Raw genomic sequence first — 16,589 nt, 5'->3', positions numbered from 1 at the left:
AAAACAAAAACTATTCATGAAGCAAAATGAAAGTCTTTAATTTGCAAGATTTAACTTTACACAAAACTTTTACTCACTGTGCCAATTATTCATTTATTGCCTCAGCTCCTAACTCACCTTTCTCTGCCCTGCTCTGTGATATTAGAGCTGGACCTTTGCAGTAGGCTACATTCCTCCTGTCAGCTGGCTGCATGTTAAGCTTGTCAATAGAGAGGGTACTGGTGGGAGACTGCAAGGCTGAAGCAGAAAGAAAGAACTTTTCCTCCTTTTTACAGTGTATGGTTTTTCTCCACGGTGACAAGCAGGTTGGCATGTGAGGGTCCCAGCACTATTCACCTTGCTAACAGCGACCTGTTGTTCAGTTTAGTGGCGGGGTTTCCCTCTAGCTGAAGATTACTTACCATCCCAGGGTGGCTCCTCCTGTAATTCACCAGCAGAGTACCCTCGGGCAGTGGGCAGCACGTTCTGGAGGCAGCCATGTCCGCTCTCCAGAGGTCTGAATCTCAGCCTTGTGGGGATCTCCTTTAAGTTTCTAACTTCCCTATGGTTCACTCTCCTTCAGCCATGGGAGAAGTAGTTTTCTGCAGCTTCTACCTCTGCACTCTTTAGAGTCTTCTTCTACCCCTTTCACCTAGTTAATGATTTAACAATTCTTTAAAAATTTCCCTTTCGAGTAACTCCTCACTGGATTCTGGCTGATACAGTCACCCCAAAAAAACAAATAAACAGAACACATATGATACCAAGTAAAGTCAATTCCCAAATCCTAATGTTAAAAAATGAATTCTAGAAATTACTATCATAAATCTAGACAAATTCCCCAACATCAATTCTGAATAAGACAACCGTAAATGTAAGGTTACCCAAACCATGAGTACTTACCACTGAAGAACAAGAGTAAAGAACCAACTATGTCAGAGAAACTTTTAGATTTTGTTGTGATAAAATTACAAGATTAGTGGCTGACAAGAACCCAATAGATGAAAGAACCTGATTATAAGAAAGCATTTAATAGTGCTTCTCCTGGCATCTTCCTTGCAAAATTAATTAAAACTAGCCAGGATATATGAGTCTCATGAATTGAAAACTGGCCTCAAGACCGCAAGGAGTGATTATAAACTGCCTTAAATCACATTGAGGAAAGTGTCTGGTAAAATGTCCAGAGAGTATTAGATTGGTTATAATCTAGTATTTCCATTAGTGCTTGGGAAAGTAAAGAGTAAGTTAATTAATGTTTAGTAGACATTAACTAGAAGGGATCTGTAAAAACTAATATGGTCTAAAGTATAAAAGTTTTAGAAAAGTGGGAAAGATGTACAAAAGGTAAGCTCTTTCCCTTTATTACAAATAATATAAAAAGCAATTTTCACCCACTGATCTCCAAACTTCCATACGCATATGGGACTACATATAGTTGACAGAAAAGAATCAGAGGTTTTAATCTGGGCTAACTAAGAACAGCAACACCTTGGGGGACCTAATTCCTTTCATTCTATAGAGATTATAAATTCATGGAGAGAAGAGTGTTTGGGTCTATAAATAATCCTTTGCATAGCTACATCATACAGCAGCTTGAGTTAATGCCAGAATTTCCTTTCCATGTGGATTTGTAGATTTACGAATATACAAAGGCAGAGACAAAACAGGAGAAGTACAAGCAGCAATAACACTAGCAGCCAAACTGAATTTTTTTGTAGATAAAGATATCACTGATGCTTTAATAAAGAGATTGCCTAAGCTCAGAAGTGTTCTTGGCTTTTTCTTCCTTTGCTTACCTTCCTGGCACCTATGTGTCAGGTACTGGAGACCCAGCGGAGAACAAATCAGACACTCTAACAAGTAAATGCAATACTGAGTTAGAGTATGGGGAAGTAGATATTGCTGGTAGAACGTTTACCATGAGATGAGCATGGGAGTGAAAGCAGGAATAACCTAGTCTAGCAATCAGGTATGGCCTTCCAAAGGAACGGACATTTAAGCTAAGCCTGGAGTTCACTATGTGGACTCCTTCTCAAGGGAAGGAGTTGTCAATGCTAATATCTTGCAATGGGACAGAAGATGGTCTGGGGCTTGTTCTCAAATTGCCATCATCCAGTCAAAAGGGGCCCAGTGTCTATTTTTCTTGAGAAATTCAGGGCCCTAAAAATGGTAGCAAGTCACGATTAAGCCAGAAAAAGCCTTGATTAAGCTCTTCCTCCAGCTAAACCCATACAGATACAGTATGCTTCATGTTTCTTTCTAGCAGTTAGCTAGGTAGGCGGAAGACAAGTATTGACCTTAAGAAGTGACATTCATGGCAGCGCTAAGCAGTCCTCAGAAGAGCACCCAGGGCCAGGACCAAAGGCCTTCCCTAGTTACCATGGTCAGAGGACTTAGGCCATGTTCAGCAGACAAGTTTAGAAGCAGAGGCTTTGCAATCACACAGGCCTGAGTTCTTGTCCTGGGCTCCATCATTCAGTACCTTGGGCAAGTGATCCCCTCTTTCTTCATCTGTACAGTGAGGATAATAACAGTAGCTACAGCCCACAGCAGTGGTATCAAGATATCGATAAGGAACTGAGCAGAGCACCAGTCACACGTCAGGAAATGTAGGTTGCTGATGTCAATAATAAACAAGAATATATCTGCATATGTGGGGTATATCTATACATAGCAGAAGGATAGACATGTTTATTAAACAATTTAGCTAAGTTAAAGTGATGTCTTAGAATGTCCCATGGGCAAACAAGACAGAACAGGTTGAAAGCAAGTATCTCCCAGCCCCAATCAGTACTTTTATTTGCATTCTCTATTCTGGTTAATAAAACCAATCAAAAACTACTCAAGTTAGAAACAGAGTTATCCGAAACACCTGCATCACTGTATCTTTTAAAACTGATCTCGCTGCTTCTAGTGGTCTATCAGTCATGAATACCTGTAATGTGCCAGACACTAAGAAGAGAGGGAGAGAAATACAGTGAAGAACGAGTCAACAGCTCCTGCCCTCAACTATCAGAGTACTCATCCTAAGAAGAGGTCAATTGACCTCCCTACTTACCATTCTTCAGTGGCCACACAGAGCCTTCAGGATAATACCCTGGCTTATATGCACAATCAGGCTACTTCTTAGTTTTCTTTTTTTAATTTCTTTCTTTCTTTCTTTTCTTTTTTTCTTTCTTTCTTTCTTTCTTTAGAGAGAGAGAGACAGACAGACAGACGGACAGAGAGAGAGCGGGGTAAGGGCAAAGAGAGAGGGAGAGAGAGAATCTTCAGCAGCCTCCAGGCTCAGCATAGAGCCCCACACAGGGCTCGATCTCATGACCCTGAGATCATGACCTGAGCCAAAATCAAAAGCTGGACATTCAACCGACTGAGCCGCCCAGATGCCCCTCCTTCTTGGTTTTCCATCCTCATCTCCGAACTGCTTACTCAGAGGTCCCCCAAACACAGCATGCCTTTTGCTTTCACCATTGCTCACGCCCAGACTACCTTACCCATTTTCTGTGCAGCAATCACCACCCTCATTGCTCACCGTCATCCATAAAGACTGTTTAGGATTACTTCCTCTGACCCCGTCTGAGATAAGTACCCCTCCCTAGTGCTCTCTAATAAACTGTAATCTCAAGGACAAGAGCGTTCTTTTTCTCTATAACCCCATGGTCAGCAGACTATATGCATATAGGAGGCAGTCACTCATTTATTGAATGATTAAGTTAAAAAAAAAAAAAACACAGTTACTATTAACTTAGAAACTCTTAAACATGAGTCACTATTCTGACATCTGAGCAGAGCTTAGCCTTGATTGGGTATCTTCAGAAGCACTGCCTGTCTTCTCAGGTTATGATCTCATGGTTTGTGAGATTGAGCCCCATGCCAGGTTCCTGCACTGGCAGTGCAGAGCTTGCTTGGAGTTCTCTCTCTCCCTCTCTCTCTCTCTCTCTCTGCCCCCTCCCCCATTCTCTCTCAAGATAAATATTAAAAAAAAAAAATCTTTAGAAATACTTAAAAAGAAAAAAAAGTACTGCCTGTCTTAAAAAAACAATGGTTCCTAACCTTCTATAGAGGGCTCAGACTGGTAGACACAGGTAGCTGTCTACACATAGCCATTTCCTCACTCAATCTTTGTTAACAAAACCCTGGTTTTATTCAGGTAAAGAGTGAGCATGTACTCAGGGGAGACTCGGCTCCTTGCCAGTTCCAAGGATGAGCCATTATTAGTCCATCTAAACTAATCACGCTAGTCTCACTTCTCTTGACAACGATTAGTTTAGGCATAGGAATGTGACCAAAACTGTTCAATGGCATGTAAGGGGAAATTGCTTCAGAGCTTCTGGTCTTTTTCTCACTGACAAGAAGCAGCACAGAGGGAAAACAATTTCCCTTTCTTAGGATACTGCTGTCATCCTGTGATGTCAAAAACTGTAGCAGCCATCTTGAATATGATGGAAAAACTGTAGCAGCCATCTTGAATATGATGGAAACCAACCTAAGGGGGGGGGGTGGTATCCAACCCACTGAAGGTGACACAGCAGGAAGATGGAACTAACAGGGGTCTCTGGTAATAATGTTAAGTCACTAATTAACCAACCTTAAAAATGAAATACCTCTGGACTTCTTGTTATATGGAACATCTTTATCCTTTAAGCCACTGTAGTTGGGTTTTTCTGCAATTTACAGACAAAAGCATCCTAATCAATAGAGAGTGTATTAGTTTTCTGGGGGCTGTTGTAACAAAACTATCACAAAGTGAGTGGCTTAACCATCAAAAACTACGGTCTCACAGTTCTGAGGTTAGATGTTTGAGATCAAGGTGTCGAGGGGTTCCTTCCTTCTGAGGGCTGTGAGTAAAGGACCTGTTCCAGGTCTGTCTCTTTGGCTTTTAAGATCACTGTCTTCTCCCTGTGTCTCTTCACATCATCGTCCCTCTATGTGTATCTCTGTGTCTAAATTTCCCCCTTGTATAAGGATACCAGTCATACTGGATTAGGACCCACCCTAATGACCTCATTTTAACTTGATTACCTGCATAAAGACCCTATCTCCAAATAAGGTCACATTCTGAAGTACTAGGGGTTAGGATTCTGACATATCTTTTTTAGGGGCACAGTGAAAGCCACTGATACTCTCAGCAGAGAAATATACATGTACAAGCACAAACATAAAATTTTGTTTATAATTTCAGGAGATCCAGGGACTCTTAGGTTAAGAACCACAGCTACTGTATCTTCCTGAACAAGACAAATACCTGAGCATTAACTACACATGTACAGAAGCTGAAATCAGTAATTGCCTAGGTAGTATAATGCATTATAATGCAGGTAATTCTAAGGGTACTGTGTTATGTATCTACAAAGGCAGGAAAGAGATATTTTATTGAGTGAACGTTATGCTAAGATCACTAGAAAGCTTTAGGAATGGAAGTTACCAAGAGTCTTCTCTTAAAGGGATAAAGTCAAAATTCTTTATTTTATTTAAAATTTTTAGGGATTATTTGGGTAAATTTTAACCTCAGAATTTCTAGCACTAAATTTTTGTTATAATTAAATGACAATACACAATCAATACTGAAAATTATTAATACAAAAAGAAAACACATTTTATTGGATAAATCTGTTAATGTTAAAATAAGGCTTAAAACTTAAAATAATTGAGATCCAACCAATGGAAATACAGAGCCTTTAAAATGCTTGCTTCCATGGTCCCAGAAAACCTGTATTTTCAGTAAGGCTGGAAGGAACTCTGGAGCTCAGAAAAATGGCAGGAAACGAAAGTTGGAGAGAAGAACTGGAAGGAAAACTAGAACCATCCAAGTGCAACATCAGTGTAACTTGCAACATGTGCGGTACTAGAAAATTCTGACATTTTGTGCTATTTGACTTTCAGGAGCATTCAAATTCAAAATCATTAAGGGTTGTTTCTGAACTGTGGCAATCAGATTAAATAAGTTTGATTTCTGCTCTCTAGAGGTAAATAACTTAAGGTAGCAGTAATGATGGCAAATAGACACTTTCCTTCTTACCATTAAAGATTGCTGTAAATCTATGTTAAATTTAAAGTGAAGTGCAGAAGGACAAATCATTAAAATTTTGATCATCAAGATGATTTGAACATCAAGATACCTCTGAAGTTGAAACAAAGAATTGGGAATGTTTGCAAAACCATCTGGCAAATAATGGACAGAGTCCTTAATTACCAAGACTAAGAAGTACATTTTTTCTTCCATCAGAAATCTTCAGAGTCAAGTGTAGAACCCACACTGAATGATAAGAAAAATGTAACTCTGCCTAGGGGATAGGGAGACACTACATGGAGAGAGCGGGATTTGAAATAGCCTTGGAGGATAAGTATATTTTCCAGCTTATACTGGAGAGAAAGCTAGGTTGGTGTTAAGAAAGCCCTTTTGTGAAAGCCTGAGGAATCTGAATGTTACCTTATACATAAGACCCAAGGAGCCAAAGAACTTTAAAAAAAAATTTTTTTAAATGTTTATTTATTTTTGAGAGAGAGACAGAGACAGAGTGTGAGTGGGGGAGGAGCAGAGTGAGAGGGAGACACAGAATCCAAAGCAGGGTCCAGGCTCTGAGCTGTCAGCACAGAGCCCTATGCGGGGCTCGAACCCACGAACCGTGAGATCATGACCTGAACCAAAGTTGGATGTTTAACCAACTGAGCCACCCAGGCACCCCGAGGAGCCAAAGAACTTTTATTAGCAGGAATAGGACATAATTAGCTTCATTTTTAAAGAAATATTTGTGGTAGCAGGGGACAGACTTCCTCACTGTTGACTATGGCAACTAACAATGCCACACACTTAACAGATGCTCCATTAATACTTGTTGATAGATTTACTGACGGAAGCCTTATGAAAGAATTATCAGAATATGTAGATTGACATATAAACAAAGGCTGGTCCAAAAAGCCAACACAAGGTATTTATCTACAAAAACAAAAGTATTTAGGGTTTGATGCCTGTGTTCTGATACTGCTCACAAAGGGGTAGTATTATGATTTGTAACCAAATGATGCCAATTCTTCTTTTTCTACATTAATATGACTTTATCTGGCTTAAGATAAAACAAAGCAAATCAATAACCCTATCTAGAGGAAATAATGCCAAATAAAATAGCATCTAAAACATCAATTTTTATTTCAGTGTGTAAGCCCTTTTCTTGCTTGGCTGTACAGTCTCCAATCATCCCTGAAATACAAGTGATTGGGCTCTTCTGGACCCACCAGTTAAGGGGAGGGAACATTTATCTACCGTCAATTCATGGGACACTAATCTCCTTCCCACTCTTCTGATTACAAGCAAGCAGGATGGTAGAGGAAAGGCCTCAACAGAAGCTTTAAAAATAAATAAATAAACCCAGCCCCTTCTGCTCCAGGAATACAGAAAAGATTGGCATTAATACAAGAGAAAGTGATCTGTCCAAACAAAAGCCAATCTGAAGGAGGAGCAAACCCCACAAGCTAGCCTGGCATTAATGGCAGGAAGATAGCATACTTGTTAAAAATGTATATTTTAATTTTCTGTATTGCAAAAGGCCCCAATTTGCCCAGGGATCTAGCTAAGCTGCCATTTTCTACTACGACAGAGTCTAATCTTTATTTAATGGATTTAGCATCTATCTTTACTAGAGTGGTCTCTAAGGAAAAGGGGAGGGGAGAATGAAGGGGCAGAGAAGAGATGATCAGATCCCCCCTCCCCCTTTCATCCATCCGGCGCTCATGTTTGTGTTCAAAATTCAATTACCTCCTTATTGATACTTCACAGAGATATTTAAGCTGCAAACATGAAGCCCTGATTTCCCAAGGGGCCATGCCCCTCTCTATTTCACTGCTCTGCTTCCCCCTGGGTGAATTCCTGAGGCGTCCATATTAATAGGTAATCAGTCACAATTCATTTATTAAACAGCTAGCAAGGTTTATCAGCCTGCCCTGATTAGCCCGAAGAAACCACTGAATTCCTAATTTATTTATGGAAATGCAAGTGTCTTTTTGAATTCCATTCAGGAGCTGCAGGAGTGTTTTGGTCGCAGCATACTGCAATCTAACAGGCAGCACCAGCACACCAGCAGCAGGGAAGCTTTCCAGGAAGAAGAGGGGCAACCAGAAGGCAAAGAGCCAGGGACATACACTGCAGAGATTCTTCTCCTGGCCACGGGATTTGGGTCCACATAATCCTTGGATTAGTACTTATTTGATTGCTTTCTGTTTACATAAAAGAGTTTGAAATGTTGTCACCAGGCAGCTATTACTATCCACTGTAACAAAAATCAATCTCAGGGATGCTGCTTTTTGATTGGCAGAAAAGTGGCCCTTAATGGAGTAGAATTGAGGACCTCGGTGAGTTAAAAGACAATCATTCTCAGCAGAGTTAAGACACCAACAAACCTAAACCACGAAAATAATACTTTTCAAGCATTTATCTTAGAATAGTAACTAAACCAGACCCCATTTTAATCTTCTACTATTCTAGGCTGTCGTGACAAAACAGCTTTTCAGATGATTTCCACAATTCTAATCAATTAACAATTCACCCAAAATTGCCCATTACTAATTAAAAGGCCAATTCAGAGTAAATAAAGCTCTAAAGAGTAACATTTAAACCAATGCTAACTGCCCCAACAGGTGCAATTAGAAAAGAAATGGTTTTAGGGACATGAGCAGATCATACAACCTAGACTCGTTTTCAGCCAGAATTAGGACTGACTTCTTCTGAAAAAGCATAAAAGACAAAAAATATAACGAATGTAGCCAATGTTTCAATGCCAACAAAGAATATTAATGCTTATCTCTGTGTGGGTTATCCACAGCCAATATTTTCAAATCCCAATCTGCCTTCCTCAGAGTTCACTATGATTAAGAGCAACCTCCCTGCATAACCTAGTATATGCAGTGAAAGGCAAACCATAACTGTAAGAAGAACATCAAATCCCAATTGGGGAACATTCTACAATGTACCTGGACCAGTATGTCCTCCTTAAAACTGTCAAGGTCATCAAGGAAAGCCTAATAAACTGTCACAGCCAAGAGGAGCCTATGGGGAGGTATGATTACTAAATGTAATTATGGTATCCTGGATTGGACTCTGGAACGAGAAAAGAACACTAGGGAAAGACTAAGGAAATCGGAATAAAGTATAGGGAAAAATGTTAAACAAACCAAAAAAGTTCACTAACTGTTAACAAATATGTAACAAATGTACCATAATAATAATAATAATAATAATAATAAGGTAAACTGTGTGTGGGTTATATGGAAGCTGTCCTTTATAATTTTCCCATAAATATCTAAAACTATTCTGAAATTCAAAAATTGATCTAAAAAACAGAAAGTGATAATTTATAAACTAAATTACAAGGTGGCCAAAACATGAATAAGTAATTTTTATATTTTTATAAGAGAAAGTTGAAGATATACTCTCAAAGTCATTTTTCATTAAAAACACTGTAAGTAAAATGAAAATATTCATATTTATTTGTCTTTACCTGATAGGAACACCAAAAACGTATTTAGTTATTAGTATATTTAGTCATCACGATTCTCCCAAAAATGTTATCTCTATGCAAAATATCAGTATTATAATTACAACAAATGGAAAGCCCCCTAAAACACACACACACACACACACACACACACACACACACACACACACACAGAAAAATATACCAAAAAAAAAAACCACACACAGCAGCTGTCATATGAAAAAATAAGTAATTGGGAGAGGTGTTTGCAAAGAAAATCAATATATCCTCAAACCAACTATTAACACTCTTTAGGTTGTGCTGATGTTACTTTGGGTTGTGTTGATGTTACTATTCCTTTCCTTGAGTCTGAACCATCAAGAAATGATTTGTATGTGCTCTGGCTCAAGATGAAACAGGCTCAAGTCAAGAGCACCAACCCTCTCCATTCCCAAATTAACAACTGCATACATTAGGATTCTGTTAATATCTCCAAAGTGAAACGTAATAAAATTTTCTTTTAAGGATGTCTTTACTTGAACTGCCCAATACATAAAAATACTACGTGTGGCCCTGGCTTCTGAAATACTAGGTAGGGAAAAGCAAAAACTAAAGTGCATCATGGCAGGTATAGCATCACATACTACAAACAACTGCTGTGAAGTCAGACGACATGGGCGTGATTCACAGCTCTTGGGTCAGCCCAAACCTTTGTGAACTATAAAATGGAGTCAATGGTCCAACTTACTCATCGCACAGTTGTGAGGCTTTGGAAACTATGCATTTAAAGCACTTAGCATAGTACCTATTAGTAGGTACTCCTATAATGATGGCTGTTGAAGCTATGCTTATCAATGTTTCTCAGCTGGCACCTGATGACTACAGCCAGAAAAACCTGAGGAGACAAAAAGTTATTTGAACAGTATAAAAACAATGCAGAGTCCATCTACAGAGTTCATTAACGTTAACACAGCATCCTTACAGACATTGCACCTACTTGATGCACTTAACAACCTGTATGGAAGGTACAGCAGTTATTTATCACCTATATTTCAGATAATAAAAATTAGGCATGCTAAATGACCTGTCCAAGGTCAATGCTAATAATGAGCAATGTCAGGACTTGAATGTAGTTCTTCTGACTCTCACTGGCTAGTTTGTTCAATGGCCTTCCATTCTGCACCACAGGCACGTTCTGTCCTTTGGCTGATAACTCTTGACTTCTCTGTCATATCACTCTAATCCATGTCAAACTCCTTACAACTAAAACCCTTATAATGCCACAGGATTTCTTAAACCCCACCGCTTTCATCAAGCGCTACCATTTTAAGAAAATTTCAATCTGAAAAAAGAGACTATTCAAAAAACATTTGATTTGTATTAAAATAACCAACAAAAACAGACTAGTCAATCACTTTAATATTTCTTTTAATTTATGCTCAAGTGCACCCTAATCTCCTCATCAATAAATTTCATTGACATCTTTGTCCAAGGCAGTTAGTCATTATCTCAATCTTGACATATAAATATTCCCACATACAAGACTGAAAAAAAAAAAAAAAAAAGACACTGCTCAAATCCTTCCTGAATATTCTATGCATTAACACCCACTTAAAGCCATACTACATCAAACAAACTACCAATTGCAGGCTATCATTCTAGGATTTATGTGGAAAAATATGTCCTCTACATTTGTGGACTCTACATCTTATGGGTCCATTCAAAATAGTTCCTAGTAATATATGAAATAACAAATGAACAAAAATATTAAAATGTTCTTTCTGGTCTACGTGTCCCAGCAGGTGACCCTTTACCACTCTTACTGAAGAAAGTTTCTCGTAGTTACCCCCATGTATCCACATTTTGACTAACACCTACAAAGGGAATACTGCCATCTACTGAATCACATTTATCACTGTTCTTTCTCTATTACAGTGATACCTCATTTAGTGACTCTCTGGAAACAAAATTTTTAATACTAAAGATGTTTATAAAAGCCAAATTTGAAGGCACAAAAAGTTGTATGTGTCAGCTACGCATGACAAAAATACCCTACAAAATAAGTGCTATTATTCTTACCCAATAATGTAAGGCCCTGCTTTAAGCAATATTTTGAAATCTGGCTGGAATACTACTAATGCTTGAGAACTTTCTTTGAGAGCTTCCCCTATCAAACCAGAATGGCTTTGAGAGCAAGCATTTCATTTTAACATTCGACTAGCTATTAGACTTGAGTGAATTACTTTCAATTTTTATTTCAGCCACTATTTGCCTTAAAAATTTTTTTTTAGTTAACTTTTAAAGTATAACATATACACAGAAAGAAGGAAACATCAGAGGTATATGTGTGAGGAATTTCACAAAATGAACACACAACAATATAGATCTTTATAGAGAACCATTACCAGCCCCCCAGAAGTCTCCCTCCTCCTGGCCCCTCCCAGCCAACACCATACCTGCAATGTAATCATTATTTTGATTTATATCACATAAATTAGCTTTGCTTGTTTTTGAACTTTATACAAATATTGTATAATATGTACTCTTTTTGTGTTTATCTTCATTTACTCAGTGTTATATTCCTGAGACTCATTCATGTTGTTGCATGTAGCAACATGTTCATTTTCATGGCTATATAGTAGTCTATTATGTGAATACATCAGAATTTAGTTATTCATTCTACTGTCAATGAACTCTTGGATTGTTTGTAGTCTGGGTCTATTATGAATAGCACTGTTCTGAATATTTTTCTATACATGTTTTGGTATAGCATTTCTATTTCTAGAGTGTGTATATATATATATATATATACACACACACACACACATATATATAGCACTGGAAATACTGGGTCACAGGGTATATGTATCATCCACCTTAGAAGATACTGCTGCACTGTTTTTCACAATGGTTGTATCCACAATCATTTGCCATTTAAAGTCTCACACTTCTTAACAAAGGGTGAATCTTTCAATTGGAAATTGTTCCCAGGGTGCCTGAGTGGCTCAGTCAGTTAAGGATCTGACTCTTGATTTCATCTCAGGTCACGATCTCACAGTCTGCGAGTTCGAGCCCTGCATCGGGCTCTGCACTGATAGCACGGAGCCCACTTGGGATTCTCTCTCTTTCTCTCTTTGCCCCTACCCCACTCATGATCTCTCTGTCTCAAAATAAATAAATAAACATTAAAAAAAAAAAAGGAAACTGTTCCCAGTTAGAAAAATTTGAGACACCTGGAAGCAGTTCGGGACTACTTAGGGGAAGAGAGGCCACAGGGTTGCTCACTGGAAAGCATTACCAGAGGTCTCATTAACTGAGACCTTCCCAGACTCTCAGTTCCCCCTTGTGGACTATGACCTATATAGTCCACAGAATGCTAGGAGCCTATTTTGAGTCTGTATCCCATGTCACTGTACCCTAGTAACAATTTACCAGGAAGTTTCTCCCATTCAGGTTCTCTTAAACACTCTCTAAACCCTAATAAATACCTCAAACTCCCAGATATTGTATGTTTTTCAGCACAAGCTGTTTTAGTTAGAATTCAGAGACATTTTAATACCATAACGTCCTTCCTATCTGACTACATGGAATGTGTTTTAATGTAACGAAGTTTCTGAAAAACACTATTAGTAGAATTGAACTGGAATTACTATAATGGGAACACTTCCTCCAAGATTTCTCCTATTCACAGTGACAAAGACTTTTGTCAATAATGTGAGAATACCATGCTGAACTACATTCTTGTACCTATCAGCACTGGTACAGTCTTATCTCATCATGATGTCTCAACTTAAAGGCAAAAAGGAGACAGCTGCCAGAATATTTTAATACCTATGAATTTAGAGAATTGCTCTATGTCAGTCTAATCATTTTGTAGAGTTATAAAAATATATGCTACAAAAGTGGTGCTATAAGTATGTGTCCTTATGTAGCTGAGGGTAATAAAACACTGCACAGCCCTGGGTCAAAGTATGCCAAGCCAAAACTGATATACATCAGTGCTGCTGTAGGTTTTAAAACTGTTCTGGCTAATCTTTTTAAAGGACTCTTATTTGTTTGTTTTATATTTTAATGGTTTATTTATTTTTGAGACAGAAAGAGACAGAGCATAAGCAGGGGAGGGGCAGAGAGAGCGAGACACAGAATCCAAAGCAGGCTCCAGGCTCTGAGCTGTCAGCACAGGGCCCGACGTGGGGCTCGAACTCACAAACCGTGAGATCACGACCTGAGCCGAAGTTGGACACCTAACCGACTGAGCCACCCAGGCGCCCCAGGACTCTTGTTTATTTAACCAAGAATTAGCTGCAGTAGTAACCAACTGCTTCAGTGCTTCAACACTGAGTTGTGCCTAATCAAAATTCAGAAATCATCACTGCATGCCATAAGGAGGTTAACATTCAGCATGTAGAAGACTAAAAAACAACAACAAAAAAAGTCAATATATTTTTTAAATTAAGGGTCTTTGAGACTCTGATAAATCCATTCAACATAGAAAGCAGAAATAATCAAAATCATTGTCAAAGTGCAGGTCAAACTCATCCTAGGCCAAAGATGCTTGACAGTGGCTACTTTCTTATCTCTTTGTTACCACTTACAGGCTTAACAAGGTAAACCCAGAGAGGCTACTGCATGGCTCGGTGGCCAAATTATGAGGTAAGGTTACTTTGCCTCCCTGCACACTTAATTACTGGTCTGGATGTGAACGAGTAGACAGACAGGCAATGCCTTTTACTGTGCTAGAAAGTCTGGGCAGCCAGCAAGGGAAATGAATATGAAAAAAAAGGATTTGTGCAGGCTAATCAAATAGTAACTGCGACATGGAATGTTGCATTTTACATAGAATCTTACAGCAAGGAGGAAACCAATTTGCCGATGATGATATATAAAATTTATTTCTTTCATTCAAGTTTAAATTCCACTTCTTTTTTTTTTTTTTTTTTTTAAAAAGGCTCTACCCTGGGGTGCCTGGGTGGCTCAGGCGGTTGAGCGTCCGACTTAGGCTCAGGTCATGATCTCGCGATTCATGAGCTCAAGCCCCACGTCGGGCTCTGTGCTGACAGCTCAGAGCCTGGAGCCTGCTTCGGAGTCCATGTCTCCTTCTCTCTCTGGCCCTCCCCTGCTTGCACTCTGTCTCTTTCTCTCAAAAATAAAAATAAACATTAAAAAAAGTAAAAAAAATAAATAAATAAAAAGACGCTACCCAACCACCTTCATCCCACTATGATCTCTCATTTCTGAACTCCTATGGTACTCACGTGGCATTTAGTACATGTTCTCTCATACGGTGATCTTTTTATATACCTGCCTTGTCACGCTAATCGATTATAAACACAAGAATTTATGTATTTTTGACATCCAGGGTCTGGCACATTGCTTTTCATCGCAGGCCATACATAAATGTTTATTTATTATAATATCTAAATCCTAAGAAATATATGTGACCCCACAGTAGAGTCGGATGTTACAATAAGTACCAAGGATGATCAAGAGATTATTTCAAATCTACTTCAGGAAAGAATAAAAGAAGGTGAGAGGTAGAAAAGACTCATTCATGAATTGAAGGAAGTGGAATACAAAATCATTATACTTCAAAAAAAAAGGCCTTCAGTTAGGAGCAGGCATATAATGGACTTCTTCAAATCCTTTTGGGTTTCCTAGACTGGTTTCTTATTTTTGGATTCTTCTTTTTCTTAAATGATTTGTTTTAAAATTGAAATATAATTCATATACCATAAATTGCTCCCCCTTTAAAGCTGTGGCAAAATACACATAACATACATTTTATCATCTTAACCATTTTTAAGTGTACATTTCAATGTCTTTAAGTATATTGATACTGTTGTGCAACGTATTTTCAGACTTTTTTTTTCATCTTGCAAAACTGAAATTCTGTATCCATGAAATAATAACTCCCCATTCTCCCTTCCCCAACCCTTGGCAACCACCATTCTACTTTTTCCCTCTATGAATTTGACTAGGTACTGCATATAAACAGAATCATACAGTATTTGTCTCTCTGTGTTATGACTGGCTTGTCTTACTTAGCATATCCTTGAACTCATCCATGTTGTAGCATATGTCAGATTCTTCTTCCTGTTAAAGATGAATGATATTCCACTGTATGTACATACCATATTTTGTTTAGCTAATCATCCACCAATGGACACTTGGGTTGTGCCCACCTCTTGGCAACTGCAAATAATGCTGCTATGGGCATACAAATATCTGTGTAAGTCCCTCCTTTCAATTCTTTTGGGTATATATACACAGAACCGTGGAATTGCTGGATCATAGGTAATTCTATTTTCAGTATTTGAGGAAGCACCTTACTGTTTTCCACAATGGCTGCACCATTTTTACATTCCTAACAATAGTGCACAAGTGCTCCAATTTCTCTACCTCCTTGCCAACACTTGTTATTGTCCATCTTTCTCATTATAGTCACCCCAGTGCGTGCAAAGTAGTATCTCATGATTTTGATTTGCATTTCCCCAATGATCAATGATGCTGAGGATCTCTGCATGTGCTTGTTGGCCATCTGTATATCTTCTTTGCAGAAATGTCTATTCAAATCCTTTGCTACTTTAAAAATTGGGCTACTGTCTTTTTATTGTTGAACTGTAAGAGTTCTTTATATAGTCTGGATACAAGCCCCTTATCAAACAATACAGAAATGATTTTTAAAAGTTCTCTCCTATTCTGGGGTGCCTAAGTGGTTCAGTCAGTTAAGCATCCAACTCTTGGTTTCAGCTCAGGTCATAATCTCATGATTTGTGGGTCTGAGCCCCACACTGAGCTCCATACTGAAGGCACAAAGCCCGCTTGGGATTCTCTGTCTCCCTCTCTCTCCTTGTGCTCTCTCTCTTTTTTAAAATAAATAAACAAACTTAAAAGTTTTCTCCCATTCTGTGGGCTTTCACTTTCTTTTTTTTCTTTTTAAGTAAACTTTACTCCCAATGTAGGGCTTGAACTCACGACCCCAAGATTAAGAGTTGCATGCTCTATCTACTGAGCCAGCCAGGCACTCCATGTCTTTTCACTTTCTTAATGGTATCTTTGAAGCACAGAAGTTTTACATTTTGATGGAGTCCAATTTCTAATTTTCTTTTTCTGCTTATGTTTTTGGAATCATATGTTAGAAAC

The 16,589-nt window shown here is 38.5% G+C and overlaps 1 protein-coding gene across 2 annotated transcripts in view; it reads right to left on the bottom strand.

Moving 5' to 3' along the window:
- LIN52 (lin-52 DREAM MuvB core complex component) overlaps positions 1-16,589 on the bottom strand; it is a 110,108-nt gene that overhangs the window by 39,240 nt on the left and 54,279 nt on the right. Inside the window, exon 6 of one of the 2 annotated variants that reach the window (XM_019427135.2) lies at positions 9,675-10,341. The exons of the other annotated variant lie outside the window; for it this stretch is intronic. Coding sequence (XP_019282680.1) covers positions 10,298-10,341 — 44 coding nt within the window. The 3' untranslated portion in view covers positions 9,675-10,297. Of the gene's footprint in view, positions 1-9,674; positions 10,342-16,589 lie in introns of those variants that run through there. 2 annotated transcript variants of the gene reach the window in all.

This window comes from Panthera pardus, unplaced genomic scaffold (assembly GCF_024362965.1).
Source record: "Panthera pardus isolate Hobbes unplaced genomic scaffold, ASM2436296v1 HiC_scaffold_24, whole genome shotgun sequence".
Lineage (NCBI taxonomy): Eukaryota > Metazoa > Chordata > Mammalia > Carnivora > Felidae > Panthera > Panthera pardus.
Note: the sequence above shows the minus strand (reverse complement) of the source record. Positions and strands in the feature narration are given on the sequence as shown.